The 19,533-nt window shown below is 57.1% G+C and overlaps 1 protein-coding gene across 2 annotated transcripts in view; it reads left to right on the top strand.

Annotated features, from left to right (window-relative positions):
- Positions 1-19,533, top strand: part of CTIF (cap binding complex dependent translation initiation factor) — a 266,261-nt gene that overhangs the window by 174,668 nt on the left and 72,060 nt on the right. For both annotated transcript variants that reach the window (XM_069468432.1, XM_069468431.1), the window contains exon 9: positions 1,937-2,236. In XM_069468432.1, the coding sequence (XP_069324533.1) occupies positions 1,937-2,236 (300 nt within the window). The remainder of the gene's footprint in view (positions 1-1,936; positions 2,237-19,533) is intronic.

Raw genomic sequence — 19,533 nt, 5'->3', positions numbered from 1 at the left:
CTGAGTTCCTTCTGCTTCCCCCAGGGTCCCCTCCTCTGCTCCACATCCCCTCAGGGACAAGCGGCTGTGGGATCCTAGAGGGAAGTCTCACTATTTCCTTATGTCCCAAAGGTAGGCACTGGGGAGAACTTCCCAAGTGAGGGCCAGTGTGTGGTCCCTGCCTGAAGAGCTTCCAGGACAGGTTGTTATGGCGCAACCAGGGAGAAGGACCATTTATCACGTTCCCTAGAGCTCTGCTAAATGCAACTGCAGTGCGGCAGAGAGCAGCCAGCCAGACTCAGTCCTCACTTTGCCTTTGGCTGGGCAACCTTGGGCAAGTCACCTAACCTCTCTGAGCCACAGTTTACTCATCTGTAAAATGGGTGTTATACTACCCACCTTGCAAAGAGACTGTGAAGAATAAATGAGATAATGTGCGAAGAGCCTTGTCTTTTGCAAGGGTCTATATGCAAACAACTGTTCCTACCCTGGGGCCCAGATGGTTGGGAGGGGCATGGGGGAGATGGAACAGAGAGGGTGGATCTATAGCACCCACTGATCAGTTTTAAGGACTCCCCTCAGGTGAGGCCTCCTAGACTCCTGGACCAGAAGGACATGGGCTTAGTCTCAGGCTGGGTCACTCTTCCCACTTACCCTAAAGAAAGTTGAACCCTGGGGACAGGGGAGCCACTAGTCCAGCCCACACGAGGTTTTCATCAAGGAGAGTAACACTTCCCTCTACCTTTCAAGGAACGGATAAAGCCTTAGATGTCCATGGGGCTGGGGAGCTGTGTCTTCTGGACCCAACTCAGAGACCCAGACGAGCGTTCCTTGAGGACGTAGATGGCTTTGAGGGGCTCGAGGAGAAGACGGAGAAGGACACCCCAGATTCAACTCTCAGGTCTCAAGTGAGAGACCGGTTGCCCTTGGAACTCAACCCCACTATGAACCTTTCGTCCTCACCGTGTTACCCCTGAGGACACTGAGGCCTAGCGAGTGAAACCACTTGCCCAAAGCCACATGGCAAGCAACAGAGAGCAGGAGATAGAACCTTGCCCTGTGCCTTCTAGGCCAGGGCACCTACTGTTGAGAACAGAAGGGCAAGTGTGGGTCTCATCTTAGGACTTTATGATCTCATCTTATGATCCTGCCCCTCCACCCGGACCTCACATCCCAGCAGTTAAGTCAATCACATTCTTGACCACCACTCTGCTCTGTTTGAGTAAACACTTTTGACAGTCAGATGCCATTTTCTTCTTCCTTCAGCCCCTGGTCTGGTCCCAGTTGCAGCGAAACCTCATAAGGGCTTTTTATCTGAAATTTCCCTCCTAGAAGCACCAGCCATTTTAGCGGCACATTGGTGGACTCCTTGGTGTGTAGGAGTTGTGTGTAGAAGGCCGGCACCGTCTCCGTAGGATGCAAAGCCAGGGCCGTGTCCACATGGAGCCCTGTGCCCAGAGAATGTGACCAGCCGTGGGCATTCAGAGCTGAGGATGTGGAGGGCAAGGTGGCTGCTCCCTGGGCCACTTCTAACCCCCACTGCAGGCATTTTGGATCCTACCCACCTTCCTGACCTGGCCTTCCTACCCGCGTTTTCTTTTTTGGCCCAATTTCTTATTTGATGTCTTGATTTAATGGGGCTTATACAAGATGAAATATTAAATAAGACTTCCTGATTGAGACATTTGATGGAACAATAGACAAAAAAAGCTAGTGTATATGAGAACCCTGGATAGGAGCTAGAATGTCGCTGATGCCAAGAAAAAAGTCAACAAAGAGCTTCAGGGCATAAGGGGTCTTTGGGTGGCGGTTAGCATTCCCAGAGGGACCAGACCTCAGGCCCAAGAAGGTAGGGCTGGTTCCGCTTTCTGGAGGTGGCAGCCCTCCATCCACCAGGCTGCCCCTGCGGAAACCTGGGCGTCCCTCAGGCACACCCGTTTGTCTCCCACAACCCCAGGAGGACGTGGCGGTGGAGACGACCAGCCCTCAGCAGAACAAGATGGACAAGCTGATGGAGATCCTGAACAGCATGCGGAACAACAGCAGCGACGTGGACGCCAAGCTCACCACCTTCATGGAGGAGGCGCAGAACTCCACCAACTCGGAGGAGATGCTGGGAGAGATCGTGCGGACCATCTACCAGAAGGCCGTGTCTGACCGCAGCTTCGCCTTCACCGCCGCCAAGCTGTGCGACAAGATGGCGCTCTTCATGGTGGAGGGCACCAAGTTCCGGAGCCTGCTCCTCAACATGCTCCAGGTAACGGGACACGACAGCTGCCCCCGCGCCCCTGCCCCTCTGCGTCCGTCTGGGGGTTATTAGTAGCGAGGAGGCTGCAAGTTCGAACCACAGTTGAACTTTCCCCGAGTTTCCCCCTCGCCCGAGTAATTATAGAAAACAGAAAGGCAGTGGAAGGGCAGGGGCGAGTGGCCAGACTTGTGTGTGTTTGTGTGCGTGCTCCATGGTAACGATGCACCAATATAATTTTATAGGTGCTTTGTGTTGAACCAGCCTTTCCCTCTTTCTATTTTCATGATAAGAGGCCCAGCTCTTAGTCTGAGCCTGGCCTGTGCTTTGACCTCTCTCTGTCTGGGCAGACACGAACTTGCTGTGGCCGTCTCTCTTCCTCCCCCCAGGACCACGCCCTCGTACGTCTGCAGCTGTGCAGCTGGTGGTAGCTGGTACCGAGACGGGTGTGAGCAAAGCCACGCAGGAGCTGGAAAGGGACAGTCTGTCTGCCCAGACACTGGGGCTCCTAGGCAGAGGGGAAGCGTGGCAATGCAAGCTTGTCTTTCCCACTTAATAGCCCTTCACCCCCAGAGAGCGTAACCCCACCCCTGCTCATTGCTTCCCCATGGAGACCAGCATCCCGCGGTGTTTTTATGGGCATGGGTGTGTAGTGGGTGTGGGTGTGTGCACTCAGACCGAGCCCGGCACCATTTCATCTCGCGAGTACCTGCTCTTCTGTCGTGGGCGGTAGCGGGTGAACTGGTGGCATCAGGGAGAGATAGCGGGGGGCATAGCCTGGTGCCACACTGGGCCCTGGGACCACCCTGGAAGTCGTGGCTGGGGGAAAGCCATCTCTCCTCCTCCTTGGTACTTTAGAGACTTGTTGAAGTACGAATCGAGTTGCCAGGCCAGGCAAGGTAAAACAGTGGCTGGGAAGTTATGAAAGTAGAATTACAGCTGCAGGTCTGTCTTGGCTGTGGTGACCATGTCATAGAGCATCCAAACTGCAAGACTTCTGCGAGCGAACAGGGCTCCGTTCCTCACTGTGCCCAGACAGCAGGTGTAAACGAGGGCACGGTCCCCTTGTCTCACCCTTGGTTCCTGGTCTGCCATCTCTTCCCTGAAAGCTGGGGAAGTCGCTGCCGGGGCGCAGGGCTCCGTCCCGCCCACCCTCTCCTCTTCCCCGTGTGTCTGGCCCGCTGCAACATGAGCTCTCCCTGGCCCGCCCAGGCTGCTTCTCTCCTGCTCCAGGCCCTGATCGGGTTCCCATTCCTGGATCGCCCGCGCTCCCCTGGTGACGAATTCCCGCATTACCTGAGGGATTTGCACATCGGGCATGTTCCTCGCGGGCCGGAATGTCCTGGGAGAGTGTAGAGAGTGACGGGCAGGGAGAAGTGTGTCTGCCACCGACCACCCGGCACAGGCGAGTCAGGGACAGGATCAGCCTATGGCGTTGGCTTTGAGTTTTGTTTTTCAGAGAAGGGCCAGGATGGGGCAAGAGTTCTAGACAGTGGCTGCCAGCTCCGAGTGACCCAGCCAGACCCAGGGCAGACAGACACACAGGGCGGCGGGGAGGGCGGCTGGCCGCAGGGCCCACCCCCGTCAGGCATTTCCTCCAGCCAGCCGTGAGAGCAGCCTTCCCAGTGTCCAGTGGAGCATCAGTCTCGGGAAACGCTCAGCCCCAGAGCGGGCTCTGTGGCCCCTGCACTCGCCTCTCCGTCAGCCTCAGAGTTAGCACAGGCTCTGCACAGGCAGCGAGGAGGGACCCTGTCTGGCTGCGTTTAACTCAGCGAAGCCCTCGTTGCATTCCTCAGCTAGGAACTTCTTGTGGGATTGGTGCTCTGAGAGACACAGTTTGGCAAACACGGGGGTAGGGGTAGGCCCTACATTGACAGCTGGGAAACAGGGGTTCTAGACCCGATGCAGCCGTCCGTCGGAGCTTGGTCTCTGAGCACCTGCTTGGGACTCGCACACACTGGCTCTTCGGTACAACCTCTGATCTGCGCTGCTGGAGATGAGCTGGGCCCTCGGAGACGGGCACGAGTGACCCCCCCATGACAATCTGCCTTTCCCACTCTGCCCAGGCCTTGCCACTGGCACGCAACAGTCCTGGGTCCTCCTAGACGTCACAAACCTGCTTACCCCGTGTTGTGGCTCAATGATAGGTCTGTCATGAGTGTTAGAGGCTTGGGGGCCAGCTCAGGAGACCCAACTCTACAGGTGCCCCTTGTCTTTGGGGCAGATGAGAACTGGCACCCCCACATCCTGTACCCCCTCCCCCACCACCACCCTCCAGCGAGGCTGAACCTCCTCTCCTGCTGCACCCTGGGTAAACGGACTCTCCTCCTGTCCAGAATTTACTTCCGACCCCACCCTGAACGTCCACCCCCCTTCCAGAGTGAATCACACTCATGCCTCAGGTGGCGCTGGGGCCCCACTTTCCAGGAAGCACCCAGCCGTCCCCTGTCCCAGCACCTGTCGCCTGTAGCCACAAACATTCAGTCACCCTGCTAGTATTTACTGCGTGTCTGTGTGTGCCAGGCACCAGCCTCAGGGCTAAGGATCCAATGGTCAATAAATGACACACCTTTGTCCTGAAGAGGTTTGCAGGGAGGAAGGATCAGAACTTCAACCAATGACGGCATGAACACACAGTGACAAAGTCGGGCGCGTGCTGCTATTGCCCACCCACCCTGGGCTCTAGGACGGGGCGTCGTCTCTGCATCCCAGAGTCTGCACGGTGCCTGGTACTTGGAGGGCCCTCGGCCATCGTGGAGAAACGGATGTGTGAAGAGGAAGGCACTGGAAGCCTCCCCTCTCCCTTCTCCCAGGCCATGGGCCTGAGGACAGCTGCAGTCCAGGGCAAGAGGGGAACCCCCAGGGGCAGGCAGAGCTCACATTCTGAGGCTCTAGAACAGCTCATCCCCACTCCCCAGGTGTCAGACGCCGACCATTTGCCTGGGTGGAGCATTTGTGGGTCAGGCATTTAGAAATCTAAATGTCCCCATAGGCCACCAGTCACCCCTCTTCACTAGCTGCAGCTCTGGCTTTTGTGTGAGACAAGCAGGGACCCCCTTGAAGGGTATAACCAAGGGCTGGATGTGGGTACTCAGGCCTCCTGGGCAGCCGGTCAAAGCATGTCTGCGCTGGTGCGAAGCTGCCCCGAATCCCTGACGGCCCCGTAACTGCAAGGCCCAGAGGACACCAACGCCGTGTCTGGGCTTTCTCAGGCCCTGCTGCTCCTCTCTGAAGCCAAGGGGGTGTGGGGTGGAGCAGGGCTTGCCGAGCAGCATAATTCATGGCCATTCGCCACCCAAACGCAAGAGGTACAAGAGAAGGAAGCAGCAGGCACAGCGCAGTAAACCCCGCTGTCCCTCCTAACGCCTGCAGGGCTGTCCTTTCTCACTCGCCTTCATCTCCTGGCCCAGTGTGCTTGTGTCCCTTTCCCGGCCCGCGGTCCTGGCCCGGCCTGCAGAGCCTTCGCCTCCCCCTCCCCTCTCTCCCCGAAGGCCACGCTCAGCTCCATCCACTTCAGGCCCCGGCTCGGCGGCCTCTGAGATGCCCCTCGTGTGGTCGGGTTTGGCTGCAACCTCCACACACAAGTCCTAAGGCCCAGCTTAGTGATGCTGGCAGCAAAGGGGCCAGCATGTGAAGAGCCCCACGAGCACGGCTCCCAGCAGCTGTCTTTGGACATTGCCCTCTCCGGCTGGCTGCTCTTGCTGCCTGGGCTTCGATGATGGGAGCCGTTGGCATAGAAGGGAGAGAGGCAACCTCTGATGTGGTTAACACTCTGCAGCAGAGGTCTGCAACCTGCCTGCCAAGCTAGGGTGCAGCCCCCATGTATCGGGAAGTAGGGGTTGGGGGAAGGCCAAAGGTCCTTTAACCCTCCCCAGCCAGACTCAACATCACCATCTCAAGGAACCCAGAAGAGATGCCCTCATGAGCATGACAGTACCAGAGACCCTGGGGTCTCAGTGGACCCCATCACCTATCCCACAGCTCAAAAACGGTATTCAATTTTTACATCCAAACTAACTCTTTTTTGCCTTAGATGTGGCCCTTTTCTTATCAGCATCCTTGTAAATAAGCTATAGATCTATTTATTAAACAGATTTTTTTTTAATTTTTTGCTTTTATTTTTATTTTTTTGAGACAGGGTCTCCCTCTGTCAGCCATGCTAAGGTGCAGTGGCATTATCATAGCTCACTGCAGCCTCACACTCCTGGGCTCAAACAGTCCTCCTGCCTCAGCCTCCCAAGTGGTAGCTTCCTACTGTGCCCGGCTAATCAGACCTTTCTTAAACCTGCAAAGCATGTAGTGTTCGCTAGATCACTGGTTCTCCAACTTGAATGTGCATAGGAATCACATTGGGTTTTCTTTAAATGCAGATTCGGATGCAGTAGGTCTGGGATGGGGCCTGAGATTCTGCGTTTCTAACAAGCCCCCCGGTATTGCTGGTCCAGGGTCCAAGGTATTGGGTGATTGACAGTTTGTAGGTGATGAGTCTGTTTCACAGGTGGGCAAACTGAGGCACAGTCTGTTACCGGTGTGATTGTCAGCAGAGGGGACCCAGCAGGGGAATATTGCATTTCAGACACTGGGCCTTCCTTAGGTCAGTGGTTCTCAGCCTAGCTGGACACTGGGATCGCATGGAGGGCTTCTAACACGTGCGGGCACGGGGGCCCTGCCTCCAATCAGTTGAATTAGCGTCTCCAGGAACAGCGCCTGGCATCCTTTAAGAACTCCTCTGCAGCCAGGCTTGACCACCACCGTTCAGGAGACACCCCAGAGACGCCACGATTGTCCATCGTTGAGCCATCTGGCTCTGCCTGTCGTGTGTGAGCCAGTCAGGAGATACCTGTCAGGTGCTGGGCTCCGTGCGGAACGACGTGCAGGACTCGGAGCCCAAGCCGGTGGGAGAGCACTGAGGCAGGAGACCTAACTGCGGAGACCATTCCTTCAGCTCCTCCAGCCTCAGTTCCCCTCACTGTCATCCTGAGACGGCTCCCTGAGGAGGCGGGAACCGCTTTTTCTCTTCCTGCCGGCCCCATTTCTCTCTGTCCTGGACTCCTTTCCCCGTTTCCTTTCCCCTTTTCTTGGCCTTGAACAGCTATCACCCCACGCTGCCAGGCCATGCCAGGGGCTGGCCCTCCTGCAACGCTGGGGAGGGGACCGGCTTCGCTGCTCAGCCTGCCTCACCCGCCCTTCCCACCGAGGCTCCCAGTAACTGCACGATGCGCATTGATTGTTTCCGACTCCACGAGAATGTGAGCCGCCCGGGCCCCTGGGTTCCAGAAGTAACCAAAAGTCTCCCTTGATCCTCATCAGGGGATTGTGGTGGTGCCGTAACGGGGAGGAGGGGGGGCTCCAGTTTCACAGAGAAGTGAAGAATGAGTGTGCCTCTTTTTATGGGACCTTTGGAATGACAGGAATGGAGGCCTGAGCCCCCTCCGCCCAGCACTGCCCTGTCACTGCCCAGGACTTCCACGTGGGCTCAGGGAGTGCTCCTTTGCTGAGACAGGCTTGGGTAGTACAAGTTCAAGCCCTCCTCTGTTGAAATGTGTGTGCCCGGTTTAGCCGAGAGGTGTCTGCATCCGAGCTATGCAGAGCAAAGTATTATTAGAGCGGGCATCAGTGTGTCTGTAACTGAGCCCAGCTCTCCCTAGCAACTGTTACCAACAACACATCTAACAGAAGGATGCAATACCTTTTTTTGAAAAAAAAAAAAAAAAACACCCTCGTCTCAACCAAGTCGTAAACACAGCAGGGCTATTGTAAAAAGACAACACGAAATCAGAACCTGGCATGGGACCAGATTTCAAAATAAATCGCTCTTCTCTAGCACCTTCTAGAAGACAGCCTCTTAAAAAGCTGACCTCAAGCTAGAGAACAGATAAACTCTTCTGAGTTTCTGGCTGGGTGCTCGTTAAGCACGTGTTTGGGGCTTTTGAAATGTAGAAACTTGATCAAGTGGTGACTCTGTGGGGTCTTGGGGGATGATTTTAGCTCACAAGGGGCACTGGAGGTTTTCTGGTCGAGCTGCACCTATCAGTAAACCTCACAAGTGTGGACAAACCCTGAAGATGTACCTTACCTTCACCTTACCTGGGATGTGCGTGTCTCCCCCACTCTACACCCTGTCTGTCCCAGCCCCCTACCCCCTCTCCTGGTCCCACATTTGTGGGCTTGGGAAGGGGAATCGGGCCATTCCTCTATCTCTGTTCCTGAAGGGAAAGCCTTCTCTCGGGGTTCTCTCAAGGTTTCCAGAAAATTAAGTCATCCCTCCTTATCAGAAGTTTGGGATTCCTAACCCTTGTCTTTTCCAGAGGAAGAGAGGAGAGAGACTAATGTTGATTCTTGGGGTTCTAACCGGCTCTAAGTTATAAACTCCTCCAGGGTAGGAATCCTGGCTGAGTTATCACCTGTGCCCAGCTCCTGGCATCATTACCTGTACATAGTAGATGCTCAGTAAATGCCTATGGAAGGGATGGATGGAGCCGTCAGTCTTGGGTACCAATGCTCCCAGCACATGAGGGCCTTTTGAATTCTTCTGAGCATTTTCCTGTATGTGAAATGGAAGTAGGTTCCAGGTCAGGGATAATTCCTCAAGTGTGTAGATGAAGAAAGTGGCTACAAGGCTCACTCAACGTCATGGGGCTGCCTGGGGCTGGCCCCACGCCACTCCCCAAATACGCGCTGGGGGTCAGGAGCTTGGGAAAATCATGAAGTTATCAGCGGGGATTTCAGAATCCCCCCTGTGGAGTAATCCCACTGCATTTCCAGTGGTTGCTGAGTCTCTGAGCTTCCTGGGCCCCCGAGGGCCGAGGGTACCTGGGGAAATACCTGGACTGTCCCTTTGTCCTTGTCCGTGTGGACCACAGAAGCCGCCATCCCAGTTTAGATCTCCTCCTTGCACCTCTCCCTCTTCTGTTCCCAGACCCCCTCCCTCACTTCTGCACACCCACCGCTGAGCCAGTGTGCACTCCAGGCATGTAAACTAATTTCAGTGTTGGCCCAAGCTGGGCATACCCAGGGATAGAAGCACATTGTTCTGTGCATTCCAAAGCCTGCGCAAAAGCCCTGGGCCATATCCACCCAGCTCCCCTCCACGGGTTGCTAGAAATCAGAAGGGGCTAACGCCAAGGGCCGGAGGGCAGTGCAAGCCGCTTTCCCCACGTGCAGATTGTGGAGGGTGTCTCAGGCCCACCGAAGGTCTGCTTTTCTAAAAAGTGGCTGGCATCTGAGCACCCCAGGGTGTCATCTGTGCCACGCTGAAGGCTGTGCCCTGCGAGGGACACGCAGAGCCAGCACACGCATTTCCCTGAGGGTAGGCACCTGCAGTCCCCAACAGACTTGCCTCACGACACAGGAGACCAAGTATCACAGGAGCTTGGACCTCTGCACCAGAGTCCACGGGCGCCCTGGGCTCCCCCGATGGGGAGAGCTGATGCCTGGCTCCTACCCATGCTCTTAACCCCCCTTGCCACAGCCACAGTGGGTCGGAGCCGTGTGTCTCATTGCCAGATTTGTCTGTACTTGCTTTGGTGAATTTTATCTGCTTTTCTTCAATCTTTATTCTGCTCAACAAAGACTTATTGAGCACCTGCTGTGTACCACACACTGTGGTAGATTCTGCATATGTGTCGTCTCAGTCCATTTGCCTACCCCTCTGTTCTTATCCCACTGTGTGCCGGTGGGGGGTGCCAGCCACATCCTGAGCGTTTTATTCAAGGACCCAGCGGGGATAGCTCAAAGTCCAGATCTCCCTGACTGCTCAGTATGGGGGTAGGGGGAACAAAGTGGCTTCCAAAAGTGCAAAGTCTGAGGTTCCCTCTGCAACTTGGGGATGCTCAGTGGGACAGAAGCAGCCAGTGACTTGAATGTAAAACAGCATTTTGATTTTTGAATCTGAAATAAATAGAGGAAAGAAAATGACCCTCAGCCAGTGCTGGAAGGAGCCCAGGACAGCAGCCTGCCAGGTGTCATACCGGCAGGTGGGCCTTGGGCGCTGCAAAACGAACCACTTCCCTGGGCCCCCAGAGACCAGGGAGCTTTCCCGCAAAGCCAAGTGCCCGACCTCCCACCTCTGGGCTACTGCTGATTTCTCCAGAACCACAGAGCGCCCCACTCTTGAGAAAGCCCAGAGTGGCCTTCTGTGCACGGCAGGGACTTTTGTGGGTCTCACAGGCAGTTGACTGCAGCCTTCACAGAGAATCAAGGTGTCCAGAGGCCGAGGGGGCCTTGGATGAAAAGTGGCCACTGCGCTGCCTCGTTAGGAGCAGGGGTGGCTCAGGAGGGAGGCAAAGGGTAAGGCCACACGGGCCTGCAGCTGCCTGCACCGGGTCAGCCAGGCCATCCGGAACAAGCAGGCGTGGGTCACTTTCGTGAACCTCATTTCTCTAGGCAGGATTTCTTGCCCTGAGGCAGCGAAGCTGAGGCCCTGAGAACCCATGTGGTAGCATCGACTGCTACCTGGACACCGATCAGGAGCGCTTAATCCATCTTTGCACTCCAGCTTCTGCCCTGCAAAGCAGCAGTCCCCAACCTTTTTGGTACCAGGGACTGTTTCATGGAAGACAGTTTTTCCACAGACGATGTGGGGAGGACAGGGGAGATGGGGGGTGCACGGTGGCCCAGGGAGGTGGAGCTCAGGTGGTGATGCGAGGCCCTGTTTTCCCAACAGGCCACGGACTGGTACGGGGCCACGGCCCCGGGGTTGGGGACCACCGTTGTAAAGAACAATTGGGTTGTGGCAGAGATTGAATGGGTTGATGTGCACACGGACCCCAGCTCTGAGCCGAGCCTGTAGTTGCCGCTCCATCCATAGGGGTGCCCTGCCCTGGTACAAGGAGCCCTTCTAACTTTATGTCTCGGCCTCACGACATAGATTCCTGGAGGCCGCCCTTTGCCTTGGTCTTGTGGCAGCATTTCCATTTCCCCCTCCTGTGCTCCGAGTTGGAGCAGTGACGGCAGGCAATGGGTGCCTGTAGACTTGCTGGGGGTGGACCCAGGGATTGGCAGGTGCTTCTTTCCTCCTAGTCAAATCTGCCTCCTCCAGGAAGCCTTCCCTGATCTCCCAGCCCAGGGACCTTGCCTTCCCCTGACCCTTTAACATCTACTATGTGTCCCCTTCATTGAGTCTTCCAGACTCGTATTTAAGCTTTTCTCATCTGAGGCTTGTGTCCCTAGATGTCATGGGGGCAAACAATGTGCCTGTGTCACCTTTGTGTCCCACCACCGTACCAGCACACGGTAGTTATCCAGCAAGCATCCACTGGCGGGTCCCAGCAGCTTCTGTCCACGGGGAGGCAAGCGTGTTAGGTGGGCAGGCACAAAAGGGAATGGCACGGGGTTCTGCTCCCTCTCGTTTCTGGGCCAGGGGAGCTTTACCCAGGTCAGGAATTGTTTCACCATCCCCCGTGTCCCTTGCCAGACCGTGTCCTCTTCCCTGCACACCCTCACCCCCACCCCGGCTTCATTTTCCCTGCTAAATCCCCTGATAGAACTTGGCTGGGCGCTTCCCTGTCTGAGGCTGCCACGCCGCAGCAGGCCGCGCAGATAAGTGGGTTATCGGAGAAGGCCGGCTCGGGTGTCCCGAGCCCCAGAGGGTCACCCCTGGCTGGCTGGCAGCTCACCCGCGGCACCTCCTCCTCCTCCCGCCCCGGAGCCGGGCAGGCAGGAGACAGCAGATCCTTCCCGCAGCTCAGCGAGTGGCGGCCCCCAGCCGCCGCGGGGAATCCGAGCTATGCTAAGCGGCTCCAGATCGCAGCATCTCGGCCCTGCCCGGCACGGCCGGCCCAGACAGGGCGCCTCTACCTGCCGCGGCTGCCGCTGGAAAGCTGGCACCGCGCGGGCCGATGGAAAAAATCTCCCTGCGGGTTATGTAACTGCCCACCACCCTGCCCCTGGCTCCCCAGGGAGGCTCCCAGCCACCACCGAGGGGGAGCGGCGGCCCCCCGGCAGGAAGGGGACCGCAGAGGGCCACTCTTGCTAAGGAAGAAAATAGTGTTGAGTTATCCGAGGTCCTCCTCTGGAGCCAGCCTGTGCCAGGCCACAAGGAGACTGGGGTGTTTCCTAAAAATGCTTGAGGAGCTCAGAGGCCTTCCCTGGGCGGTGGAGCCAGGAGGAAGCTGGTCCCAGCAGGAGGGGGTGGCCACGGAGGAGAGAGAGGGGACAGTTTGTTGTTGTTTTCTTTTTCTTTTCTTTTTGGGCATTTTTTTTTATTGCAGTAAAAATATAAAACGTACCATTTTAACCATTTTTAAGTACATAGCTCAGCAGCATGAAGCACACCCACAATGCTGGGCACCCAGCATGACTGTCCCCACCAGACCCCCTCATCATCCCGAACAGAAGCCCTGTACGCACCACAGATAACTCCCTATCCCTCCACCTCCCACGACCTCCACTCGCCTTCTGTCTCCATGAACGTGGCCACTCTACGGATAGCAGCAAGGGGAATCATACGATATTTTCCTTTTTGTGTCCAGCTTATTTCGCTTAGCATCATGGTTTTAAGGTTCATTCATGGGATAACATGTGTCACAATTTCCTTCTTTTTCGTGGCTGGATAATATTTCATTTTATGCATATACCGTACTTCGTTTATCCTTCATTCATCGATGGACACGTGGGTTGCTTCCACCTTTGGCTACTGTGCATAACGCTGCTATGAGCATGAGCATGTACATATCTGTTGGAGACCCTGCTTCCAAGCCACTGGGGTATATACCTAAAGTAGAATGGCTGGATCACATGGAAATTTTATGCTTAACTTTTTGAGGAACTGCCAGACTTTTCCGGAAGGGTGTTTTTGATGGGGGAAATAGAATGAACCAAGACTCAAAGAAATGACACAAGTGAGGGACAGAGAGGTTGCTGCCTTGCTGGAATCCGGCTGAGAGTTAAAAGAAGTCTATAGGATGGAGCAACTAGGGACCTGAGAGGCAAAAGGGTTTGGGCTTTATAAAGTGGGGCCCAGAGAGACACTGTTGGCTCTTGAGCTGTAGAATTCCAGGATTAATTAAAACTCAGGGCCAGTGCAGAGCGGAAGGAAAGGTCTGTAGATTACCCAGTCCAATCCCCTCGTGCTGTAGATGAGAGGCCGAGGCCCAGGGAGCTTGTTCGAGGCTGTGTTTTAGGAAGACATGTATGTGGGTCATAGGATCTTACACTTAGAGATGTCTTACCTTAGAGAACCAGGGGTTTAGGTGGCCATGGCTATCCCTGTGTCAAGAGAACACACCCCGAGGTCAGGGCACAGCGGGCGTCCCGGGGTGCAGGGTGCAGTGCAAGGAAGGGGGACCCTGGGCGAGGGGTGGTCAGCCGTGCCTCAGTTACTCCACTGCTGACTGGCATCATGCGAGCAATCCACACCCACGCTGTGCCCGGCTGCTGGTTTCGTCTCACCTCTGGACTTCCCCTGTTTGGGGCACCTCTCTCCAGGACAGGTGGTGACACTTGGCCAGGAAGCAGAGCGATCGGCACAGGGAATCTGCATTGTGCTGACCCAGCACAGATCTGCCCTTGAAACCCAGAGTTTAGAGTCAGGGCTCCCCGCACACCTCCAGAGTCTCCGTCCCTTGCCGCCCATGCCTAGAGCTCACATGTGAGTCCTTCAGGCAGTCCCAGGGCCCAGAGCTCTGAGTCTTGGGGGGAGCAAGGAGCAACCTGCAGGGAACCACCTTCACTTAATCCTTGGGTGGCCCTTCCAGATTCCCAGAACAGATCCCGGTTCACAGAGTGAGAGAAGCTTCAGGCCACTTTGCATGGGACAGGCATGCTCAGCCAGGAGCAGTCCCCTCCTGGGATGGCCACCGAGCCCTCCTTCCTGGGGAACCCCTTGCCTCCCAATCGTCCCAGCCTTGACAGTGCCCAGCATGGCACCGAGTGTGTTCCGGAGAAGTCTGTGCACACCCAGATCACTCCCTCCCAGACCCATTAAGCAGAGAGGGCCAGAGGGCCACCATGTTGTGACCCCACCTCCCAGCTTGTCCTCGGAGCAAGGGCGATACCAAAGGAGGGGTAGCTTAGGCGGTATGTGGAGATGGCCAGGCTCCAGCTGAAGCTCACAAATATCTATAACCAACAAGTGCATTCAGCTGGAGCCATACGTTGGACCCCTTTAGACAACAGTCTTTGCACTACTCTGGGTGGTAAAAATTAAAAATCTGATGAGAGGAGTAATACTTCTAAAGCGGGGTTAGAAGCAGAGTCACCTGGAAGTGACTTCTCTGCCACAGACACTTCCTTTCAATGGCTTATTACCTTGTGGCATAAGAAGTAGCTGAAGCAGCCAGGAGCCAGCCACCTAGCTCTGGCCCTGGTGCTGACACCACTCTGGGCGACTCTGGGTAGATCCCGCCGTCTGGCAGCCCTCCACTTACTCTTCCGTTAAATGGGGTCATGATACCCACCTCCTACACCTGCTCACTCCACCAGCATCGTCATAGTTAAAATCCACTGAAATTCCTGTCATTTTGTCTGTGCCCCCTTTAAGACTCCCACTCCAGGAGGAACCTCTGGATTTCACAGTAGCGTGTTTTTCCTCCCCCTTGATGAATGCCATTCACTGACAGCTCCCAGGAGAGGCTCCACGCAGGGAAAGCAGCCTGAGATGCCCACATAGAGCTTCTTCCGCAAGCCCAAGGCCCCCCAGGCGCACTGGGACTTGGGGTTGGGATGCTGCACTGTGGATGGCCCTGGGATCCGGCCACAGGAAAGCTCTCCAAGGGCCCCCGGGCTGGTGCTGAGGCCCTGCTGGGTGCTTTGGGCTCAGCGCTGTTAAACCCCAGTGAAACAGGGGCGCTGGCCCCTACCAGGTATATAGAGGCTGCTGGAGGGGCAAGGCCAGCCCGACCCAAGGGCAGCTTAGGAACATCAGAGGACAGGGCAAGCCCCGTAAGCGGGGCAGGTTGGGGAAGGCTTCCTGGAGGAGGTGGCATGAAGAAAGAGGCAGGATTTGGGTGGACAGAAGAAAACCCCAGGACTTGTAGGTGGGAGGAGCCTGTGGGGTGAGGGTGGTGCGGAGGGGCACCGCCAGCCTGGCCAAGGGTGGCGGTCAGCAAGCCCAAGGCTGAGGCCGCCCAGCCAGGCCGTGACCCCAGGTCATGGTAACCACACTGGCCTGTTCATCTTGCTGGCGCCTGCGTCTCGCAATTTCTGGCCAAGACCATATTTTCATCCAAAACTAAAACTCCTACTTCAAGCGTCGTGAGTTTCCTGCCAACCTTGGGCCTCAGGCAGTCTTGGGCAGGAGGCAGGGAGGGCCACCACATCTGGGACCCAGGCCAGCCTGCCGGGGACTCCGAACCCCAGGGTTTCCCTGAGGCAGGTGGTATGGCACCAGGGCCTGGCACCCAAGGCCAGGAGACCCCCTGCTGCCCCTCTCTGGTGAGGTCACGGCCCTGTAGGAGAGGGCAGGGCTCCAGGTGCCCACCGCATGAGCCCCCTGCAGGCCCTCTTTGCCAGCCAGCTGCTCCCAAGGGCTGTGTGCGGGCGGGTGCCCACTGCTCACCCCTGCACAGAGATCCGTGCCCCCCATGCCGCAGCCCTCAGCCCTGCAGGGACCCTGAGCAGAGCGGTCCACAAAGCAACTGTTTCTGCGTTTACCTCCTCCCCTGCAGAAGCCCCTTCCCCTCCTCCCTGGACATGTTTTCTGGCCTCTCCCTCCTCCCCAGGGTAGAGCAGGAGACAGGAAGTCTGAAGCCAGCCCTTGTCTGCCCCACCCCCACCCACCCCCAGCCTCAGCATCCCCAGGAGGAAAACGAGGGCACTGGGTGAGGTGGTCTATGGGGTCCTGTCCCCCCAGCTGGGCACCAGGCCTTCAGCAGCACCCTCTGTCCACCTCCCACAACCCCTCGGGTGCCTGGGGCTTGCAAAGCTTACTTGGAGGGCCAGGACTGGGAAGAGCCTGGAACACGCTGGGGGTGGGAAGAGAAGGGGGGGCTGCTCAGGCCGCAGCCTGGTGGGTGTTTATCAGAGCAGGGAAACCAGAAGCTGAGGATGTAAAGGTTCAGGTAGGAGGAAGCACCCTGGGCTGCAGGAGACCCGGGTTCGAGCCCCAGCCCTGCCTTTCTCTAGCTGGGCGACCTCGGGCCAGGCCTTCCACCATGGGGTAGCTTCCTTGCCCAAGAAATACAGGGCTTAGAAGAAGTGATTTCAGAGATCCCTTCCAGCTCTTTGGTATTCCAGAGCGGACGAGCTAGGCATACAGAGGGTGCCTATTAAATGCCCGTTGCTGACTGACTGGTCGGTGGGTTGACAGTGAAGACCAGATCCCATCCCTGATACCCCCACCTGGCTGGGTCTGCAGTCCTGGCCCGCTCCTCCCCACGCTCCTCTCCAGGCTCCCGCCCACCCTCCGGTCCGGAGCCTGGTTGGCTTGTGTGTGCTCTGGAGTCAGCCCCGCTGGGGGTAGGGCAGAGCTGCCTGCAGGGGGCGCCAGTGCACAAGGCCAGCCCTGTCTGCCAGCAGCCACTCCCAGCATCTTGGCATCCTGGGGGGAGTCCCACAGAGACACTTTCAGCCATATCATGGTGATTCTGCCAGCAAGCCACCTCCTGTGTGCAATTTCTAGCCCATCTGGGGCCCCAGCCCTGAGTCTCGAAACCCCAGGCTGGGGGTTAGACTAGAACCCAGACCCCCAGCAAAGGTCCCATCCAGAGCTCCAGAGCAGGTGCCTATTCCCAGTGTAAGCCCAGGGCAGCCGAGGCTCCTGGAGGCCACAGAGGTCCCAAGCAGCTTAGAAGGATGGAGTATAGGTCCTGGGTTCCCCAGGGGCGGTGCCTGCCCAGAGATGCCTCTCTCTGTGCCCAGGGAACCCAGCTGCACTTATAACGAAGGAGGTTTAACAAGCTCAGCTGAGGCTGCCTTTTTAAAATGTATTGGTTTGTCTAGTGCTGTTTATTTTCCTTCTCAGACAGCAGGAAGAGGTTGTGGGGAGAGCCCTGGCTGTCAGCAGGCCTCTCTCACTGCAGTGGGAGTGGACAGGAGGGGCTGCAGCTGAGGTCAAGAGCAGGCCGAGGGGCAGTGGGACTGGGCCGCAGCCTTGTCCAGCTTTAACAGCCCCGTGATGGGGCAGTGGGGCTTTGGTGGGGTGGGGGCAGCTGCCTCGTCTGTGCCCTCTCCCCTCAGGCCCCCAGGCCCTCGTGTGCCCCCAGGGCAGCCCTAGCAAGCACTCCCCCCGCTACACATTCCTGGACCCCAGAACTGGCATGCCTCAGCTCCCCAGCAGTGGGGAGCGGGGGTCACTCTGTTTCCACACCACCAACTTGGTGGTCCCACACCTGGGGTGCCTGGAGTCGTTGCTGTACGGTTTATGGAACCTTCTGGTAGGATTCTTCCTGGGAGTTTTCAGCAGCCACCCTTGTTAGGATGTTCCTAAAGTAGAAGGCAGACAGACCACAAGGCCTTAAAATTCTGAAAAAGGTGTCTGTGCGCGTCCTGGGAGCTGGGGTCAGGAGGGCAGTTCTCAGCCCGTCTTCTAATGAACTCGCGGCAGCCAGGAGGAAAAGGGGCCGACTCTCTTGTATTACTCACTTATTTTAGCTGTTCATTCAGAGACGGTCACGTTCAAAGGGCACATTTTTGTCGGTTGGGGAGCAGGAGCCCCAGGTAGCTCAGGGGAGGGGGAGAGAGCATCAGTCCTGAGCTAACTTAGAGCAGGTTTAATCCCCCAGAGCTTGCGCCGGGGCAAGCCGTGGGCTCTCCCTTTCGGTAGAAAAAGATTCCTGATCTGTCTTCGTTGATGGGACTCTCAGCTGGGGTTTGTACGAGGGGAACCTGGGTGGGTAGCTCTTCAGGCTTTGGGTCCCCTGGGAGAAGGGACAGTTTGTGGCAGGCCCTGGGCACCCTGTTTCTAATTTCTACCCCTGAGCCAAGACGGCATCTCCTGTCACCCATGGTGGGACTGTGAGACAGAGAGTGGGCAGGGGTGGGGGTCCCCAGGCAGGCTGAGAGGGAGGCAAGGGTCCGCGCTGAGGGCCACACCTGACTGAAATGCCAGCCACCAGGGCGGGGACGGTGTGCGTGGCCAGGAGGCTGGCATCTGGGGTTTGCAGTGCTCCCTGAACCCCCAAACCTCATGGGAGCATTCTGACTACCGCCGTGTAGGGACACTTCAGCCCAGCAGCTAGTGCTGGTCCTTGGAGGGCCCAGAGGGACAGTCTGTTTCTTTTTGCTTGGTCTGACAGTGATGCTCAAGACAGAGGACAGGATCTGGACAGCCCCAGTTTGAGTTAACTCAGGTACTCCTAGCTCTGTGGCCTAGAACAAATCATGTGGCCTCTCTGGGCCTCATTTCCCCATCTGTGAAATGGGGCTAACAGATGATACCTGCCTGACTGGGTGGCTGAGGCGTGAACGGTGGGATGCCCGTGGCAGTGTAAGAACAACGTGGACAGCGTCATGCGCGCCTGGGGTTCCCGTCAGGGGTCTGGCCGGAAGGACCGTTCACTCTTCCCTTGCAGGTGGGCGGGCACCCTGCAGGCACTTATTGGATGCCAGCTGTGTGTAGACACTGGGGACCCTGGGGACCCATTAGACTTTTGTGAGGTGGGTTTTAACAGTCCCATTTTACACACGGGGAGAGAAAATCCCAGAGAGCTTAGGAAACACGTAAAGTCGCAGTGCTGGCCAGTGACAGAGGCAGAACTAGAGCCAAGTCCCTGGTGCCCCACGCCCCACCTGCTCAGAACGAGCTGCTGCCCGAGTGCCTTGGTTGGCCAGAAGTGAGCGTGGCGGGCGGGGGTGGGGGGGGGACGCAGGTATAAGGCCAACGACAGGTGGCAGGGAAGCGAGATAAGAGGCCGGAGTTTAGACGGCAGTGTTGTTCAGAGCCTCCTCCCCGCAGACAGACAGTGGCCGTGTGCTCTGCCCACTGTCATCTTATGACCAAAAGAATTTGGAGGCAGCTTCCAGGCCGGCGCTCAGCAGGGGGCTCGGATCTGCTGCTTCCCTGCTCCGCCAAGCTGCAGACAGACAGCAGGATGGCTCTTTGTCCTCCTAGGCCAACCTCGGCTTCTCCTCCGTGTCCTTCCTTCCCGCCCGGCTGGTTTCCAGCCCATCGCCCTCGTGATTCATGAATGCAAAGAGAAAGAAACTCAGTTTGGTTTGTTTTGCTCCCACTTGGCCCCAGGGGCTGGAGGCTGCAGCCCTGGGTTAGGGTGGGTGCTTGTCTGTGGGTCTGCCGGTGCCCTGGTGTTGGGCGTCTGTAAGCGCCCCTGAGTATGCAGTCCTGGTGGTCAGGCGGCAGGTGGCCTCCTGTGACAGGCTGCAGGGACAGGAGCCCCGAGGAACAGATCGTGTCTTGGATGAGGCTGCACCAG

Source organism: Eulemur rufifrons, chromosome 5, assembly GCF_041146395.1.
Source record: "Eulemur rufifrons isolate Redbay chromosome 5, OSU_ERuf_1, whole genome shotgun sequence".
NCBI classification, from domain to species: domain Eukaryota; kingdom Metazoa; phylum Chordata; class Mammalia; order Primates; family Lemuridae; genus Eulemur; species Eulemur rufifrons.
The sequence above is the reverse complement of the archived record's forward strand: the minus strand, read 5'-3'. Positions and strand labels throughout refer to the sequence as shown.